The sequence below is a fragment of the Mobula hypostoma genome, chromosome 21, assembly GCF_963921235.1.
Source record: "Mobula hypostoma chromosome 21, sMobHyp1.1, whole genome shotgun sequence".
Classification (NCBI taxonomy): Eukaryota; Metazoa; Chordata; class Chondrichthyes; order Myliobatiformes; family Myliobatidae; genus Mobula; species Mobula hypostoma.
Window position 1 is genome coordinate 23,150,542 of NC_086117.1, and position 15,489 is coordinate 23,166,030.

The 15,489-nt window shown below is 42.8% G+C and overlaps 1 protein-coding gene across 2 annotated transcripts in view; it reads left to right on the forward strand.

Annotated features, from left to right (window-relative positions):
• Positions 1 to 15,489, forward strand: part of col27a1b (collagen, type XXVII, alpha 1b) — a 483,649-nt gene that overhangs the window by 401,531 nt on the left and 66,629 nt on the right. For both annotated transcript variants that reach the window (XR_010021219.1, XM_063073617.1), the window contains exon 41: positions 6,030 to 6,083. Coding sequence is in view for 1 of the 2 variants with exons in the window: in XM_063073617.1 (XP_062929687.1) it covers positions 6,030 to 6,083 (54 nt within the window). In the remaining variant the exon portion in view is untranslated. The remainder of the gene's footprint in view (positions 1 to 6,029; positions 6,084 to 15,489) is intronic.

The window sequence follows — 15,489 nt, forward strand, 5'->3', positions numbered from 1 at the left end:
AGACACTCTTCATATGACGAGCCATTCAATCCGGAAAGCATTTTGTGAACCTCCATTGACCCCTCTCCAGTTTCAGCACATCCTTTCTAAGCTCACAATACCCCGTGAGGCTTCACAAGTGCTTTATACATTTTCAACATTACATCTTGCTTATGTATTCTAGTCCTCTCGAAATGAATGCTAAATAGTACTAGACACTCTACTACATTTTCTGTAATGCAGAAGATTTAAATACAAAGTAGCTGACAAATTACATTGCTTTAATTACCCTTGCTTTAAAATTATAATGATCCCGGTCTCAAAAGTTCAAAGTACATTTATTACCAAAGTATTTATAGTCCGTACAACCTTGAGATTCATCTTCTTGCAGGCAGCCACAAAACAAAGAAACACGATAGAATCTATGAAAAACCACACACAACAAAACTGTTAGACATGCAATATGCGAGAAGAGAATAAATCGTATAAAGAATTAAAAATGAAACAAATAACACACAGAACATGAGCCACCAGTCCCTGAATGTGAATCCACAGCTGCACAGTCAGTTCAGCACTGAGGGGTGAGAGTGACCAGTCCAGGAGCCAGAGGACTGTAGGCCACAGCTGCATAGTCAGTTCAGCGCTGAGGGGCGAGAGTGACCAGTCCAGGAGCCAGAGGACTGCAGGCCACAGCCACGGAGTCAGTTCAGCACTGAGGGGTGAGAGTGGCCAGTCCAGGAGCCAGAGGACTGTAGGCCACAGCTGCACAGTCAGTTCAGCGCTGAGGGGCGAGAGTGACCAGTCCAGGAGCCAGAAGACTGTAGGCCACAGCCACGGAGTCAACTCAGCGCTGAGGGGCGAGAGTGGCCAGTCCAGGAGCCAGAGGACTGTAGGCCACAGCTGCACAGTCAGTTCAGCGCTGAGGGGCGAGAGTGGCCAGTCCAGGAGCCAGAGGACTGTAGGCCACAGCCACGGAGTCAGTTCAGCGCTGAGGAGCGAGAGTGACCAGCCCAGGAGCCAGAGGACTGCAGGCCACAGCTGCAGAGTCAGTTCAATGCTGAGGGCTGAGTGACCAGTCCAGGAGCCCAAGAGCTGCAGGGCAACAACTCCTGAACCTGACTGCATGGGACCAAGACTCCTGCACCACCAAACCGATGGCAGCAGTCAGAAGAGTGGGAGATGGGTCAAACCCGGGCAGACAGGGATGGGCCCAGGTGGGGGATCCTGGCTGACACAGAATAGTCAGCTAAACACCAGTTCATTCTCCGCCTTTGGCCTCGGAGCATTAATCTTTTTAGTCTAGCTCAGTGTTTAAATCAGCTAAACCCCAGTTCGTTCTCACTCTTGGGCCTAGGCCCTGCTGCTTTAATCCAGCCTGAAATTTCAATCCGGCTGAAGTCTGCTCCAGCAATGGCTGTGGCCGTTCCTGCATTCCCAAGAGTCCAGTTCACCAAATCCTTCAGGATACCACAGAAATGCCAGATCGTTGATACAGTTCAAAAGTACAGTCCCAAAGGGAAGTTACAGGCTATGAATTGTTGTGATGGCAGGCTAGAGAAAAATATATTTAATAGAGTAGCTAGTAGTTTTGTTAGCTGTCCGTAAAGTGTCGCCATATGTTGCCAGCGCCATCTTGGGCAATTATTCCAAAGTATTCTATGTTCTAATGTGACGCTTGCAAGTGGGTTTCTGAACGGGCCAGAGACAGGATCCCATCATGAATCTGCATCTTCACATATGGGCTGGATAAACATTGCCAAAGAATATTATTGAAATTGCAGACATAACCTTTGTACTTGAAGACATGTTCCTTTCCATCTGCAATTGTATTAATAATATATTATGTTTATACTGGAAGATATGTATAAGCCAGTTATGTCTAAGGAATTATATCACCTGATTGAAATAGCAGCCACTACCCAGGAGGAATAGATTTACTGGCAACCAAACACACGAAGACATGTTAGGTTTTTAGGAATTTCTAGGTTAAGCATTAAATTAGTTACGGTCAGAATACAAAATTTTACAAATACTGGAAATACATGAACAACAAATGTTTGAATAAAAAAACCACAGAAACTGCTTGAATTCTCAGCACACCAGGTGACCGCACTGTAAAGAAAGTAGACCGTGCCGGAAACTCTTTGCCAGAAATGGAAAAGAGAGAATGAGTTTTAACTTGTAGGGCATTTGTGACAGGATGGATAGGCGAAAGGGGAAATTTCTGATTGGACGAGTGCAGGTTTGACTTGTGGGTCACTTCTAGAGGGCATCTGACTGATGAGTTCAGAGAGGGAGAAAGAGTGAGAGAGGGAGGGAGACAAGGGCAGACAGTGAGGGAAAGAGAGGGGGAGAGAGAGGGGGAGGGATGGACAGTGAAAGAGAGGGGGAGGAAGAGAGTGAGACGGGAGAGGGAGAGAGGGAGGGGAAAGGAGAGGAAGAGAGTGAGGGGGGAGAGAGGGGGAGGAAAGAGAGTGAGACGTGGAGAGAGGGAGGGATGGACAGGAGAGAGAGGGGAGGGAGAGGGTGAGACAGAGGAGAGGGAGGGAGAGGGTGAGATGGAGGAGGGGAGGGAGAGAGGGATGTGAGGGGGATTTTGTAACTGTTGCACTGAGTTGTTTGTATTCTCACTTTCTAACTAACTTAAGAGTTCTTTTTCATCTTCTCCCTCTGTAATAGGCCCCATTAACCCATTCACCAGATGAACTCAACAACTCTTCCAGATGGCAAGCCCGACTTTACCATCCCGGGATATTCATTTGTTCTATCCATTCCTCCCCCATCATTTCTGTACAACTAAAAACCAAGTTATTTCTCTGTTTCCCACTTCTGAAACATTAACTCTTTCTCTCTCTCTCTCTCTCTCTCTCTCCACAGAAATTGCCCGACCTGATTTTATCTCAGATTTCCAGCATCTGGAGTCTTTTTGACTGGAAAGAGAAAGCAGGTCTGGCAATATCAGTGACAGTTAACAGTCAATCTCTTTTGATACAGGATTGCATATTTCAATTCAAATCCCACCACAGCAAAATATTCCAACAATGACACTTTACCTACTTAAACCTTCTAACTGTGTCACATGGTTCCACACAAAAAATGGTGTAAGATAATATCTTACACATGTGAAGAGGAAAGCAAAATGATACCCGACGTAGGTGGGAAAAAGACTAAGAATGTAACTTAGCCAAGAATGCAAACACTGTGAAATATGTTCATGGTCCTCTGGTTTATTTCAAATCCTGCAAAGAGTGATCTGAAAGAGCCTTCTAATATTTAGCTTTTTGATTCGACATCTTAAAATTGTTAACCTTTCACACAAATTCCTTGAATTCCCTTCAGGTACAGTGCAAAAGTGTTTTCACATCCAATTTTTTTTTGGTATAACTTTCATCAAACCCATTCAGTTGCGTCAGCCTTGGTCATTAACCACCCTCTTCCCGTAGTCTCATCCCTTGTGAAACAGGAGGATAAAAAAACAGTAAATGTGAGGCAAGTACAGAAACAAGTTTAGCAACTTCCTTCTTGACAACTAAGGCAATGAGGCAAGGTTTCAAAATACTCCTATTTTCATTCACTCAAAACACAATCTCAACTCGCTAAAATCTTAACTCTATAATTATAAACTGACTATAATTCTAAATGAGCCGGGTGCATGTTTTCGTGTCAGCAAGCTTAGTTTGTCGCTCACGCTCTGTCAGTTGCTCAGCGTGGCTAACATCTTTAATCCCAATACTCCGTTGTTACTCTGCCTCTGCACATACGTGACAGTAATGAGAGGAGGCCATGTCCCGGGTGGTGAGGATCCTTCAAGATGGATGCTGCCTTCTTGAGGAACCGTCTTTGCAAGATGTCCTCAGTGGTGGTGAGGCTTCTGTCTGGATGGCTGTGGCTGTCTCTACAGACCACTGAAACCACTTGCCATTCTGTACATTGGCACCTCCATACCAGGTGCTGATGCTACCAGGCAGAATGCCCTCCATGTAGAAATTTGCTGGAGTATTTGGTGACACACTAACTCCCTTCAAACTCCTAATGCAGTACAGCCATTAGAGAGCTTTCATCATGATGTTGGGCTCAGGACAGATCCTCCGTTTTCGAATGTCTTCAGAAGTCCTCCATGAAATTTCAGTTTAAGATGCCCAGTGACTACTTATTGGCGATAAAAAAAGCAAAGCAAAGAAAACCATTAAACACCTTATTAATGACACTTTATTAATAACGATCAATGCTCACAATGGGGAGGTGAGCGGAGGCAGAGGCGTAAGCGAGGCACAGTCGAGGTGACGGAAGGCAGAGACAGGGCCGAAGCAGAGAGTCGTGGTGTTCCCCGAGAGCGAGGGAAGTTCCAATATCTGATTGATTTAAGCACCAGGCCTAACTGGAAAGGTCGGGTACTGGCTGAATCGTGGCAGTGGGGTCCAGGAGCGAGGAAGGACCTGATGTCAGACTGTTTCCTGCTCCAGCCACAGTGATGCCTGGCTTCGCATCTGTGATCTCGCAACGTTTACTCGGCTTTGCGATGAACTGGGGCTGTGGCCTGCTCTAGCCACAGTGATGCCTGGTTTTATGTCTTTCGTAAAACTTCAGCTCTGAAGCTGTTCGCTTACTTTTGTTGTTTGCACGATTTGTTTCAATCTCCTTCTCTCTGTTCATTGGGTGTTTGAAAGTCTTTTTTAATGGGTTCTGTTGAGGTTTCTTTGTTTTGTGGCTGTCCGTAAGGAGACGAATAATGTATACAAACCTTGAACTTTGAAATAAGAATTCTATCTGTAAGAATTCTTCAGTGCTTTGACTTCTTGGCTGACTTGATGACAAGGTTACATCTCAGAGACTGATGTGAGAGTAACATTACTGGTTACCTTATTGGCCAGAAGGGCTATTTTATTGAAATGGAAAGATGCCTCTGCTCCCACTTTGATACAATGGTTCTCTCAGGTGATGCTGTGTCTTAGTTTGGAGAAAATCAGAAGTCAAACTTTTGATCCTCAGGTTGATTTTGAGAAAAGGTAGGGTTCATTTGCCGGCTATTATCATCTGATTTGAGTTAATTAAGATGGTTTCCTTCTGATTTTTGTTTAAATGGATTTGAGTTGGCGGATTGATGTTTTTCTTTTATGGAAGCTTGTATGGAGTATAGCTCCGGGGTTGTGTTCCCAATGGTTTTTTTTGGAGGGGGGGGGAAGTTGAGTTAGTCGGGGTCTTTTTGTTTTAGTTAGTAGGGTTTTTTTCCCTTCTTTCAAAAAAAATTCTTAACACTTTATTTTTTCTTATTATTAATGATATGTTGTTTAGCTTTGTTAATCAGTTATTTGGTAATTTAATTCTTCATTGTACATATTGACATGTTGGCTTGATTACCTTAATGTATTTTTTGTTGGTCTTTAATAATAATTAATAAAAAAGATTTTAAAATGAAAATGAGAGTAACATTACTTTTAACTTATAGAAAGGGAAAATCCTCAGCTAGAGATCCCGAGTTTTATGGACAGTTTCCGTTGAAATAAGCAGATAGCTCTGACATTTAGTTCTGATGCCAGAATGTAGGAAATCAGTTCATTTGTCCATTTTGCTACATTTTCAATATTCCTCGGTTGATTCAAATTAAATTTTTGTTCTTACAAATAGTGAGAAATATTATTCTCTTCATCCCCACACAACTACAGCCTCCTACCAGACTTGGATAAGGATTCGGTCAGTGGCCTGTTTTACATCCAAAACTTACATTTATCTTTATTGCATATGACTGTTCAAGATGTGTGTTAAAGCAAATGACTGTACATAATATGCTATTGATGAAATCATGATATATTGACTCACGGTGATATCTGACTCATTTACAATAAAGACATCACTTAACAGTTATCATATCGCAGATTGGTATAAAACAGGTCAAGCTATGAAAGAGTCTCTAGTCCCATTTTCTATGCTAGTAATATGAATGTTATAATGTTTTTAATAGTAAAATATTGACCCAGTAGATAATACAGTTGCTTTAGCATATTGTAATTTGGTTGCAGAATATTTACTATTTATTTTTTTGTCTTATACAGGGGCATAGAGGACCGCCTGGCCCAAAAGGACCACCAGGTCCCAAAGGTGAAAAGGTAAATCTTTAGTTTTTAATTGCGCTGGAATGAAAGCTTTGTAGAGTAAAACTTTGGCAGCAAGAACAGAATCAGCTAATCATCAAATTGCATATAGAGCATGTTCGGTTCCATAGTCTGCAACTGCTCCTCAAATCAATTCAGCTTATACAGTTCGATTACATTAAGCGGTCTGTCCCTGTCGGTCAGCTCAATGACAATTGCCCGAGGCTCTGGATTTCCAATCATATACTCGATTAAATAAGTAATTAGATGAGCTATTCTGGTCAAGCAACTAACATGTGAGTTTGTATGCGTTGACCAGTCCATCTGCAATTGCACTCATCTGGAAGTGTTCGTGCACTGAAGACTTAGCTGAGTGAGATGAAACAAGCCTTCGTTTGCAGTATATGGTAGTTCATTGAATTATACTTTATAGAAGCTCTTAAGCTTTCCAACTCTCCAGTGCTTTGCAATTCCTTTTGATCTTTTTTTAAGGGAAATATTTTGTTTATTTTTATTTGAACTTCATGTATGTAAATGTTCAGTTGCCTGTGGAAGGAGAAGCTGGAAGTTTGATTCAGTGCCAGTGGAACTATGTTTCTGAAAAGCTCTATTGTGAACAGTGCAGTATTGGTGCAGGCAGAGATTCGAATTTGATTGCCATAAATTGCAAGAATTTAAATGAATTCCGCTTTTTATGTCAGAAACCCAATGAAGGGTCTCGGCCCGAAACGTCAACTGTTTACCCTTTTCCATAGATGCTGCCAGGCCCACTGAGTTCCTTCAGCATTTTGTGTGTGTTGCTCCACTTTTTTATGTGTTACCTACAGTTTATTATACACTGGGGCCACGAGGAAATGGTCTTTGTACTTTAGTCATGGAGTCATACTGCACTAGAACAAATCCTTCAGCTCTTCAAGGTCATGAGGACCATTCTATCTCTCACCAATATATTAATGACATTTTACAGTAACCAATTAACCTACAAACCAGCACATCTTTGGAATTTGGAAGGCAGCCAGAACACCCAGAGGAAACCTACATGCTCACAGGAAAACATGCAAACTCCACATAGACAGTACTGGAGGAAATTGAAAGCCCGATTTATAAAAATATAATATATGAAAATGATTATTTAATAACCTTGAAGTCCACTGAATTAGTATTTTAAACTGGTAAGCTGCTTTATCATTGTGACATGTACCGTGATACAGTGAAAATGTTTGTTTTGCATTTATACAGATCATTTCATTACAACAGTGCATTGAGGTAGTACAAGGGAATACAATAATAGAATGCCTTTCTTTGAGTCTTTTGTATCTTCTGCCCAATGGGGGAGGGGAGAAGAGAAGAGCGAATGGCTGGGGTGGATGACATCTTTGATTACTTTGGCTACTTTAGCAAGGCAATGAAAAATGTGGACAAGTTCCATGGAGGGGAAGCTGGTTTCTGTTATGGTGCTGAGCTGTGACCAGAGTTTTCTGCAGTTTCATGCAGAGCAGTTTCCATACTGAGCCATGACGTATCTAGATAGAATGCATGCTATGGTGCCTGGGTAAAAATCTGACAGGGTCAAACAGGACGTGCCAAATTTCTTTAGCCTCTTGAAGAAGTAGGGGTGCTGGTGAAACATTTTTGGCCTTGGCATTAACATCGCTGATCCAAGACATGCTACTGGTGATGTTCGCTCCTAGGAGCTTGAAGCTTTCAACCGTATCAGAATCAGAATCAGGTTTAATATGGCTTTGGGGCATCAGTACAAAGCAATACTTAATAATAATGAAAAAAACATAAGTAGTGCAAAAATAGAAATAAATCTAGAGTGAGGTGGTGTTTATGGGTTCAATGTCCATTCAGAAATCGATGGCAGAGGTACAGTACCGATGATGTAAACCTCAGTACTGATGATGTAATCCCTCAGTGCTGATGACGTAAACCTCAGTGCTGATGACGTAAACCTCAGTGCTGATGATATATACCTCAGTGCTGATGATGTAAACCTCAGTGCTGATGATGTAAACCTCAGTACTGATGATGTATACCTCAGTGCTGATGATGTAAACCTCAGTGCTGATGATATAAACCTCAGTACTGATGATGTATACCTCAGTGCTGATGATGTAAACCTCAGTGCTGATGATGTAAACCTCAGTGCTGATGATGTATACCTCAGTGCCGATGATGTATACCTCAGTGCCAATGATGTAAACAAAAGCATGTGCACCACCCCTTTCCTGAAGTCAGTGAGCTGCTCTTTTGTTTTTTGACATTGAGAGGAAGGTTGTTATCAAGGCACCATGCCACTAAACTCTCTACCGCCTTCTTGTACCATGTTGAAGTAACTGTCATCGCTGAAACTAAAACAAAATAACTAAAATCACTGTACCCAGTACACACAGACCCTTACGACTCAAGCATTCCTTTTATTTTACTTGTGCACAAGGAGAACAGCATGGCCCCTGTCACCCACTCTGTTCTGAATTCTGAACAGAAAACTGTAATTTATATACAGAATTTGTACAGATATTGATTATTATAAATTGCATATGCCTTATAAATTACTTGTATGATCAATCGCCATTCACAATAAAGGCTTTAAAAGTCAATCAAAACGTCAAGCAAACAGCTGATGATATTCTGAAGCTAGTAAAGATAATAGAGCCTTAGTTGTTGGGTATGTTTCACATCCTTCTGTTGTCTTGTATGTCCCCATCACCCCCTGTAGTGTAAAGGGAAGCTGTGTTTTAAGAAGACCTTTCTGGAAAAGCTTCACTGCAGAGGCCTCACTCGTTTGGCTTGAGTACACACTGCCACAGTAGAGGTCTCTCCAGTGGCCATTTCAAAAGTCTCGCTTGGCTACAACCGCCCCAGGCTAACCTTGCCTTCCTGTAACTTCCACAACTGCGATTCATCATTATTCGTGGTAGGCCCACTGCAGTGATGTCAGACATCTCACCTCTCCCGGAAGTTCCGGGAGTCTCCCGCAAGTTCCGGGAGTCTCCCGCATATTGCTAGTGGCTCCCTGATGCCCGGAAATTATATACAATATCCCGCAAATCGATTTTTTTGAGAGGGAGACCGAGAGCGAGAGCGAGCATCCTGATTGGTCTTTCTTCGTGCTAAGTAGACCTATCAGTTTTCTCTGTGGGCGGGCTTTACAGGCGACCTCAAAAATATTGACGGTGTTGCTCACTGCACTGTTTGCAATGGTGACTTTTCTATTGCCCATGGTGGGTTAAAATGTAAAAGACATGTTGAGGTGAGTTTAACAGGTGTCATTCGTTCATTAGCATAGCTAACATTATTTAAACTAGCTGGCTGGCTGCTAAGGAGCTACTCTATTGATGTCCTACGTGATGAGACCAAACTCTCTGTAGACTTGCTTAAAGCTGTAATAGAATAAACATGATAATATAATATAATATATGTACATATTTTAATGTCACATTTTCTGCATACACCCAACTTGGTTTACAGATTAGAGAAAGTCACTAAACAAGGTATTACATACACCCTTGGAGGTCGACCGGGGGTGGGGGGGGGTCTGTTACCTCCCTGAAATGAGTTTTTGCAGCGTGGGATGTCTGTGATGTCATCTGTAGACTTGTGGGTGGAGCTAGAGAAGAATCTGACCACGTGGCCTTTGAGTGTATAGGGAGTAGAGCAGCGGGCTGAGGATGCAGTCTTGTGGGACACCAGAGTTGTGATGATTGTTCGTGGCAGACCCGTTGCAATCCTCACTGGTTGAGGAGAATTGGTCAGGAAGTCAATGGTCCAGCTGCCAAAGGAAGTTTTGAGTCCCAGGTTTAGAAGCTTTAGACTCAATAGAAAATGCTTACCTTCCATCCCCACCTGGCCTTGCATGTCTCAGATTTCCCAAACCAATGCATCCCTTGCAATGGAGGACAGCTTGGGCCAGACAATTTAAGAGTAGACGGTTATCGATAATAACTTGATAGAAAATAAGCAAACTCCACTCAACACTGTAGCCTGGCCAGTGGTGTGGTGGCATCAGCACTGGACTTTGAGGCAAGTGATCCCTGGTTCGAATCCGGCCTTCTCCTTTCCACACTTGCAGGGTTGAGTGTCGAATTAACAACTTGGCCTCTTAAAAAACAGATGTGCTAAAGGTTGCTGCCTGAGAGACACAAGGCACGAATAGGAACAACAATCTCACCACTATCACTATCTCCCCAAGGCAGAGATTCATCTCTAACCTCTGATCCCAGCTGCAATTTATAGACCAAACCCTTTTCTCTCCACTCTGTGCTCTGACACTCTCAGAAAGTAAGTACATGAGATATTTTCAGAGTCGAAATATAGTGGAGAACTCAGTTTTGCCATGATCTTGCTCTGTTTATTTCATCATTTTCTAGTGGAGGGAGAAAATGCATTACCTGCTCCTGCCTCTGATTATTACAATTGAGAACGACTGTTTTGCCCAGAGAAAAGGTGTCTCCAGTGGTCACTTCAAAAGCCTCGCTTGACTACAACTGAGGTGTGAGGAGGACAACAAAGGTCGGCAAAACAATAGCAACACGCACAAAACACTGGGGGAGCTCAGCAGGTCTGGCAGCACGTATGGAAATGAATAAACAGTGTTGTCCTGGGTCAAGACTGGAGAAGAAAGTCTGCAAAAGAGTAATTCAACTAAAAGAGTAAAAGATCGGGATTGTGAGGTTGGAAGAATAAAGAAATAGAATAATACATAAATGGAGGCAAAATGTTGCAATATAGATGATCCTGAATGTCATTGTTACTAAATACAGAAAGGTAGCGTATTTAGGAATGTTGTTCTTTGTTGCAGAAAGAAAGAAGTACAAGAATTAGCTTAACTATGAATGCTTTGGTGAAACTCGCCTGAAATACTATGTACGGTTCCAGTGTACTTTGGGAAATAATTGCATTGGGAGGCAGTTCGGGGAAGATTCATCAAATTGATTGCTGAAATGAAGAGGTTGTCGAATGAGAATAGAAGAACAAAACATGATCTTATTGAAGCATACAAGGTTCTGAGGTGGCATGAAAGGGGGGAGGATAATGTGAGGATGTTTCATCTCATAGTTCTACTGGAACTGGGGGGGGGTCATAATTTCAGAATAAGTAGTTGCTCGTTATAGTCAGAAGTGAAAAGTGATTTCTTGAGTAATAGTTGTGGATCTTTATTCTCAGAGCATTGGGTAACCTGAATTATTGAGTATATTCAAAGGTTAAGGCAGACAGATTCTTGGTCAGAAAGTGTAGTCAAGCATAATGGGGAACAGGCAGATGAGTGAAGCCAGGCAATGATCTTACTGAATAGCAGAGGACTCTCAAGAGATGATGTGATCTATTTTTGCTCCTATTCTTTATGTATTAACAGCAAGGGTGACTTTGGGAACAACTGAGCTTTTAACAGGATTATTTAAAGGTGCCTTCTTGCAGCAGATTGAAACACACTACTAGAATCTGACACAAATAGCCCCTGTAACATCTTTACCTTCTCCTGCACACCTCCAAATCTCTTCCCACTGTGCTGACCCCACAGACCGGCACAGCTCCTTTCCAAAGCCCAGATTCAAACCCCATTCTCTGGATCCCTCTTCTGATATCCCAACTGCCACCACTAAAGGTCCTGATTTCAAGACCTTTCCTCCCATTCCTAATGCCTCAAACTGACAAAGCAGACCCCATTCTCCAAGGTCCCATCCCCATAACCTCAGGCCATATCAGGCCCCTGATTCCCAACCCTCTTTCCACCATAACCCCCAACCCTCTTTCTACCACCACCCCCAACCCTCTTTCCACCATCACCCTCAACTCTCTTTCTACCATCACCCCCAACCCTCTTTCTACCATCACCTCCTAAACCCCCTTTCTGCCATCACCTCCCAAACCCCCTTTCTGCCATCACCTCCCAAACCCTCTTTCTACCATCACCCCAACCCTCTTTCTACCATCACCCCAACCCTCTTTCTACCATCACCTCCCAACCCTCTTTCCACCATCACCTCCCAACCCTCTTTCCACCATCACCTCCCAACCCTCTTTCCACCATCACCCCCAACCCTCTTTCTACCATCACCCCCAACCCTCTTTCTACCATCACCCCCAACCCTCTTTCCACCATCACCTCCCAACCCTCTTTCTACCATCACCCCCAACCCTCTTTCCACCATCACCTCCCAACCCTCTTTCTACCATCACCCCAACCCTCTTTCTACCATCACCCCAACCCTCTTTCTACCATCACCCCAACCCTCTTTCCACCATCACCTCCCAACCCTCTTTCCACCATCACCTCCCAACCCTCTTTCCACCATCACCCCCAACCCTCTTTCCACCATCACCTCCCAACCCTCTTTCCACCGTCACCTCCCAACCCTCTTTCCACCGTCACCTCCAACCCTCTTTCTACCACCACCTCCCAACCCTTCACATCCATCCCAGTTTCCAGACTCAGATTCACTGAAGGGAACTGTATGAATAGCATTGGCCAATTCATAGCATCACCAAAGAACTTTTAAGCCAACATTTCATCGACCCAAAAATCTCAATAGGTAGAGCAAGGGACCTTAACCATATTAAAAGTAAATGACTTTATTTGAAACTGAAAATGTTGTTGTAAGTTTCAGAAAGGGTTCATGTACTACCCTGATATTCATTTTGGGACAGAGATTCATGGGTTCTTAAGTTGTATGGAAGTTGGGCCAGCGGGGTGGGAGGTTTCGGGAGCATAATGAAGTAGAAAAACAGCCAAGATCTGCCTGAACGATGGAGCAGGATGGAAATATGCAATAGTCCACTCTAGTTCCTATTTCACATATCAAGCCAGCAGATATTTGATTCCTGGGCACTGGGGACCAAGCCTTTAAGAAAACCATGATAGCTCTTGAAGAAATGGTCACCAGCAAGTCTGCATGCAAAAATGCCCAGATTCAGGCAGACAAGATACATGTACCCAAGCGGACATTCTGGTATACTGTACATGCAGCTTAAGACTGGTATGTTGATTCCAAATTTAACTTTGAGTCTACAACAGAGTGTGCAAGGGATTGCACAGTGAATGCTTCCCTGAGTTGTAGTGAGTTTATTGGACATCAGCTTCAAGTTTGCCTTAGTGCCATGATCGTGTGTTGGTTTCATTAATACGAAGTGAAAGGAAGATTTCACCATTCTTGGTGTTTATTTTCCAAGCAAGGATATCACTCTGTCTAAGTCCCAGAGCTTGCACATCATATTCTGCAAGTTTATCTGGATTGGCTCAGGTGGGACTGCATGTGGAAAAGAAGTTATTAAGGACCATGTTGCAGGTCAGATTTAACTCACCTGTGGTCATTTGGGTTCAGGTCAGGTTTTACTTTAATAAGTAAATCACTATCTGGGTATTCTTTTACATGGATCACAAGCAATTAGGAAAGTATATTTTACTTAATTTGAAAGTGATTGGATTTAGGGTGTGAGTAGTGTTCATAAATTTGGTCTCCTTACCAAAAGAAGAATATTCTTTCCTTATAGGGAGTAAAATGAGGGTTTGTCTCATGAGGAGACACTGAGTAGACTAGTCTATACTCCCTCCAGTTTATGCGAATAAGATCTAATTTCATTGAAGCATATAAAATTGTTAATGATCCTGGTGAGGTGGATGCTGGGCAGATGTTTCCTTTGTCTGGGCCATCTAAACCTTTGGGTGGCTGGTACAGGAACCTCAGTCTCAAAATATGGATCAGACAGTTAAGGACTGAGATAACGAGCAATTTCTTCTTCTAAAAACGTTGTAAATCCTTGAAATTTTCCATTTCCGAGAGCTGTGGATATTCAATAATTTTGTATATTCAGAAGTTCAAAGTAAATTTATCAAAGTACCTGATATTCATTTCAGGACAGAGATTCATGGGTTTTTAAATAGTATGGAAGTAAGTGATGGATATTTTTTGGAGAATAATAAGATAGAAAAACAGCCAAGATCTGCCTGAAAGATGGAGCAGGAGGGAAAGATACAATAGGCCACTCATTTTTTTTTTTGGCATGTGCCTGCGTGCATGCGAGTCTATACGTCTGCATCCGCGTGTCTGTGCGATGCAGAGCGAGAGAGAGAGACTGTGTGGCGCACCACTCCCCGCACAGACATTTTCATAGTATTTTCCCTCTGTTTTACGAGGTCGAGTTACGATCTTGACACTCAACCTGGCACGGGTGGAAAGCATACTCGGAGGTGGACTTGACTAGTTTCGAACTTGGGAACCTCCGCTCCCGGGTCTGGCGCCGATGTCGTTGCACTACCAGCCGGCCCACAATAGGCCACTCTAGTTGCTATTTCACATGTTTACTATTGTCCATTCTCTGATCACAACCCATAATTTAAGTCATACACCTGCCTAGATTCTCAACCCCCACTGCTTCAACCACATTCCTGGCCCATGTTCCACACACCTGGTTCTGAACACTTACCTACCCACCTCCCCATCTTCAATCACACACCTGGCCATGTACCCAAAGGACCACTCCCGTACCCTGCTCAACGGATGAGCCAAAGTGCAGTTGCAGTAGATCAGAATGTGACCTCACTATGAACTATTTGGGGTTTTGTGAAATTCTACTCTTCTTGGAAATAAAGGAAGTCTGTGTCAATGTTTCCCTCCTTAAAAGTATATAAGTATACATTTTTATCTAATCTCACGTGGATTGGCAAAATGTTTCTACACATTAGCACCAGTCCACAGAGCAGTCATTGGGAAGCACTGTCAAGATGTTATATACATAATATCATAATAATGAATGCATCTTAAAATGATTATTTTACTGTTGTCAAATAAATATAGTTTTGATAGTGACAAAACTTTTAATGTTGGCATAACTGGATGATTTAATTTCAAAAAGATTGAAATTGCACATGTGATTAATTAGCTTCTGACTACACGGGGCTCAAAAAAAAGCTGAGTAACAACTGTTCCTAGCTTAGTTCGTTTCGCATTTTTGTGTATACTTGGTCCAAACAAGAGTCTAAAGTGATCCCATGATCATAGACTTGCATATCTGGCAACCGTCTGCAGTGTTCAACGCACTGTTGATCCCAACTGATGTCCTGGAAAGAGAAAGCCAATGCTCATCACATTGGCTTGTTCATTTCCTCTTTCTCTTATTCTTTGGCAATCCCTTGATGGCCAAGGGTGATTAGCTTCCTCTCTAGTCCTGTGGGCTCTGAGTGGTGAAATGACCATTGTGGAATGGTTAGAAAGTGCCTGATGGGGTGAATGTTGGGCTTGTTTGGGTGCTGCTACTCTCTTTGCACTGTTTACACTGGATTTCTGGTTCCTTCTGACAACTGGACTCAACGTACTTAGTGCTCCTTCTCCTGCAGTTCAGAGGATAAATCGCACCTTTTCAATGAGAACATCCCTGAATCTTCTGCTTTATCCATATGATAATCTCTACCATGAGAGAA